Below are 3646 nucleotides of genomic sequence, written 5' to 3'. Positions count from 1 at the left end.
GTGTGTGTGTGTGTGTGTGTGTGTGTCTCTTACCTAAGTTGACCTGTTGAGGCAAGGTCCACTCCTCAGGGCCCTTCGCAGCCTGACTTGGGGGGGCCGTAGTGGTCATCTGGACCCAGGGTGGAGGCTGGTAGACCACATGCACCGGAGTCACACCATTGGGGCTTCCTCCGATTCCTACTCCTACATACACAGGACATAGTATAAAGGTAAGCCCTGGAGTCATTACATTTGCCATTGGCATTATCCATTAAGACCATTAAGTTGATTATTTTATTGTGATTTTTTTATTTTTATGATTTTATATTTATCTGTCAGAAACGATTTAGATCTAAAGAAATCATCTTGGTCCATTTAGATCTACTTAAACAAAATCTAAAATTTGATCCAAGTTTTGCTAGAAATCTGTCCTATAAATTTAAACACCATTAAAAGTGTGTGAGATGTCTAGGGCGGTGGCGTTTGGAAAAAAATGTCATGTACTGTAATTGGTTTGCCAGATTGGAGGTCTATACTAGAATAAAGAGAAAGTACGTGAGAATTCTGGAGGGGTCCTAAGAAGCTTTGTCCTGGGGAGGGACGTGTTCGACGGGCTTCTGGTGTTGTAATTTCTACATATGTTTATTTGGTTTATGGCTCATTGTGGTACTATTTTGTTGAATGGTCTGGGATGTTGTAGTGACGGTGTCATCTTTTCTTGATTTTTGTCTTGGTGGGTGGGGATGATGAAGGAGGGTGATGGGGTTGTGTTCATGTTGCAAGTTGTATGTTTTGTGTGTTGCTAAAAAAAAAACATTGTTAATCACAAAAAGCCAATTTTTTTAATTAGAGATTGCTCAGAACCATTCATTTGGACAGCAGAAATGTGAAGACTTGTAATAATGGAATGATGGTATTGTCTTTTATATATATGTTAATTGGTTTATTGTCTACTTTGTTCAATGGTCTCGGATATTGTAGTTACTGTGTCATCTTGATTTTTTTCTGGGTGGGTGACGAAGTGGCGGGAATTTTATGTTTTGTGTGTTGTTTGTAAAAAAACAGAATTCTTAATCAAAGAAAATCCGGTTTAGACATTGATCAACATGTAACGGGTGTATCTTCTGTCAGGCACCTGAGCAGCAGCCATGCTTGGGGTCCTTCGGGGAGTCGGCCAACAGCCTCTCCTTGGCGTCCTCGCTCTCCACCAGCAGAGCGGTGAGAGGAGTGACAAACTGATGCTCCACGGCCAGCGACATGATCCGCTGGGTGATCTTCCTCTTCTTGGCCGCCGTGGGAGCCTGGGACCTGCAGGACAGCAATGCCACAGCTGTCAAATACTGACCATGATGCGAATACCATCACAATTCCACAAAAACCAATGACTCCTGATAGACATGCTGATTTACTGCTGCTGCACCAATCGCCACCAACGTACCTTTGTTGTGTTCATGTAATGACAATAATGTATCTTGAATGTGATAAAAGGCCTTTTTTATTGAGTTTTAGGTGATGTTTTCATGTTAAGAAACTTAATTCATTTGCATTCATTTCCAATTAAAGTTTTTGTTTCTTTATAAGTAAAAGAAAACAAGTATGGAGTACATATTGGAAGGTGAACGCAAAGGTTCAAAAGAGAAAAAAGGTCCAAGGCACTCTTCTAGCAAAAACAAATGTATTTATTTAAGTGGTTATTTTGTCTAGAAATCTTAGTACATTAAAAATTGAGGGGCAGCAACCCACGTGTAACGGCACCATACAGCCTCCTTCAGTAGTACAGGTTTTTGTTTCTTAATTTTTGAAAATTGTTTCTCACTGAATTCGGCGCCTTTCTCACCTTTCTGAGAACAGCTGTTTGATGGTGATGTAGGCCCACATTTGTCTGGCGAAGCCAGTGAACGAGTGCTGCTGCTTGGCCAGCTCCGTGTCCAGCTCCGTGTGGTCCCCCTCTGTCTCCAGAGTGATGTCCAGCCGGGCCTGCGGGACGAGATGGGACAGAGCGGACACTGGTAGTACCGGCTCCCGGCCTTGAACACTCGACGTTCTGATTTGCGTTCATGTGAACGTGTTGTAAACAGGGGTGTCTGACTGGGGGTTGAAAAGGGGATTGAGCACCCAGGGCCCTCATGTGAGGAGGGCCCAAAGAAAATGGCAGAATGAATAGCTATGGAGGCCGGGATGGGGAGAATGCCTTTCTATAGGGCCCAACATTGTTTACTACGCCCCTGGTTGTAAATGGCTTGCTGTGTGCGTTACACTCACGGCAGACGCGGTGGTGAAGCTGGTCAGGGTGTTGCTATCGGACGGCAGCACCTTCCCGGCCACCACCAGCTCGGAGCCGCTGAAGAATTTATCGAAACGGTTCTGGGTGACGTCTGACACCGAGTCCTCTGGGAACTGAATGGCGATCCTCCTCAGCAGAGGAGAGGAGACCTGGCTGTAAAAGGTCTGCAGGGAAATGAAGGAGATGCTGTCAACCTTTAAGAACATCAGGAAACTGAACCCCGCTCTCCTGCAAGTCATAGTGAAACATCCAAAATCACTTTGCACTTACTTGAACACATCTTGGGCTTTGGGGAACACTGATCAACATTTTCTGACATTTTATAAAAACAAAAAACTGATCAAGTAATCAAGAAAATAATCAATCGATTAATCAACAATGAAAATGGTTTCCGTTTTGTCATGGTTGCATGTGAGATATATGCCTTGGTTATTGCTTTTCTGCATATCACTGCCTATTTACCGTGTTGCTGTGTGCATGTATTCACTTTTCTATCAATTAAAAATATAATATAAAAAATATGATGCATGGAAATAACGTTTGTGAAAGATTTTTTGTTGTTCGAGAGGAACTAGAGACAAAGATCTGAGTGATGCTGAGGTGTTAAGGTAAAGTTATCGTACCCGTAGCTGCTCGGCGGCGTCATGGTTGGCGTAGATCCTCTGAGCCATGCCCCTGTTCTCCATGGCGATACGTTCCAGAAAGTCATAGTCCACGTCGAAGCCGATGCCCAGAGAGAAGAGAGAAAACTCCTCCCTCATCACCCGCTTAACATTCTTCTGGATGGTGCTCAGCTTGATCTCACCTGCAGGAATCAGCATAGCATCTTACTGACTAAAGAAACAACACTTAATGTTCTTTTCGCTTTCATTTCCATGCATTCTTTTTCTATGTGGATAGATAAGCTGCTAAACCTGACAGTAGAGTTTCTTTGGTCAACAGAGCCAACCTAAAACCCTTTTCTTTCTTTTGTAACTTTGTTGTCAATATTTATTACAGTCACACAGTAAACTAGACAAGACAGCATGCATGTTTAGATTAAGGGTGTAGCATTGCAGCAAACCCACACATCAGACATTTAGGTCTCATAAATGGATTCCACACCTTCAAAAAGTATCTTTTTTGAGTTCCTTCTGTTAACACAAAACCCATTTAAAAGGAGCGCCAGTCCTACTTACCCACAGTGGGGTCTCCATCAGACACCAGGATGATCATGGAGACGGAGCGTGGGTCGATGAGCCCCTGACTGGATGCCCTCAACAGCATCTGAACTGCTCTCATCAGTGCCTCGTTGATGTTGGTACCTGGGGTCGAAGGTCAGCAAAATATACAGTGTTTACCCTTGGTTTGTGGATGACATAGGTGTACGTATTTGATTGGGGG

General features: G+C 43.6%; 1 protein-coding gene across 2 annotated transcripts in view; it reads right to left on the bottom strand.

The window, feature by feature from the left end:
* itih2 (inter-alpha-trypsin inhibitor heavy chain 2) overlaps nt 1-3646 on the bottom strand; it is a 12051-nt gene that overhangs the window by 2933 nt on the left and 5472 nt on the right. For both annotated transcript variants that reach the window (XM_032505865.1, XM_032505864.1), the window contains exons 12-17: nt 3442-3567; nt 2887-3068; nt 2242-2427; nt 1817-1956; nt 1115-1287; nt 34-183 (exon numbers count right to left, since the gene is read on the bottom strand). In XM_032505865.1, the coding sequence (XP_032361756.1) occupies nt 34-183; nt 1115-1287; nt 1817-1956; nt 2242-2427; nt 2887-3068; nt 3442-3567 (957 nt within the window). The remainder of the gene's footprint in view (nt 1-33; nt 184-1114; nt 1288-1816; nt 1957-2241; nt 2428-2886; nt 3069-3441; nt 3568-3646) is intronic.

Source organism: Etheostoma spectabile, chromosome 23, assembly GCF_008692095.1.
Source record: "Etheostoma spectabile isolate EspeVRDwgs_2016 chromosome 23, UIUC_Espe_1.0, whole genome shotgun sequence".
Lineage (NCBI taxonomy): Eukaryota > Metazoa > Chordata > Actinopteri > Perciformes > Percidae > Etheostoma > Etheostoma spectabile.
The sequence above is the reverse complement of the archived record's forward strand: the minus strand, read 5'-3'. Positions and strand labels throughout refer to the sequence as shown.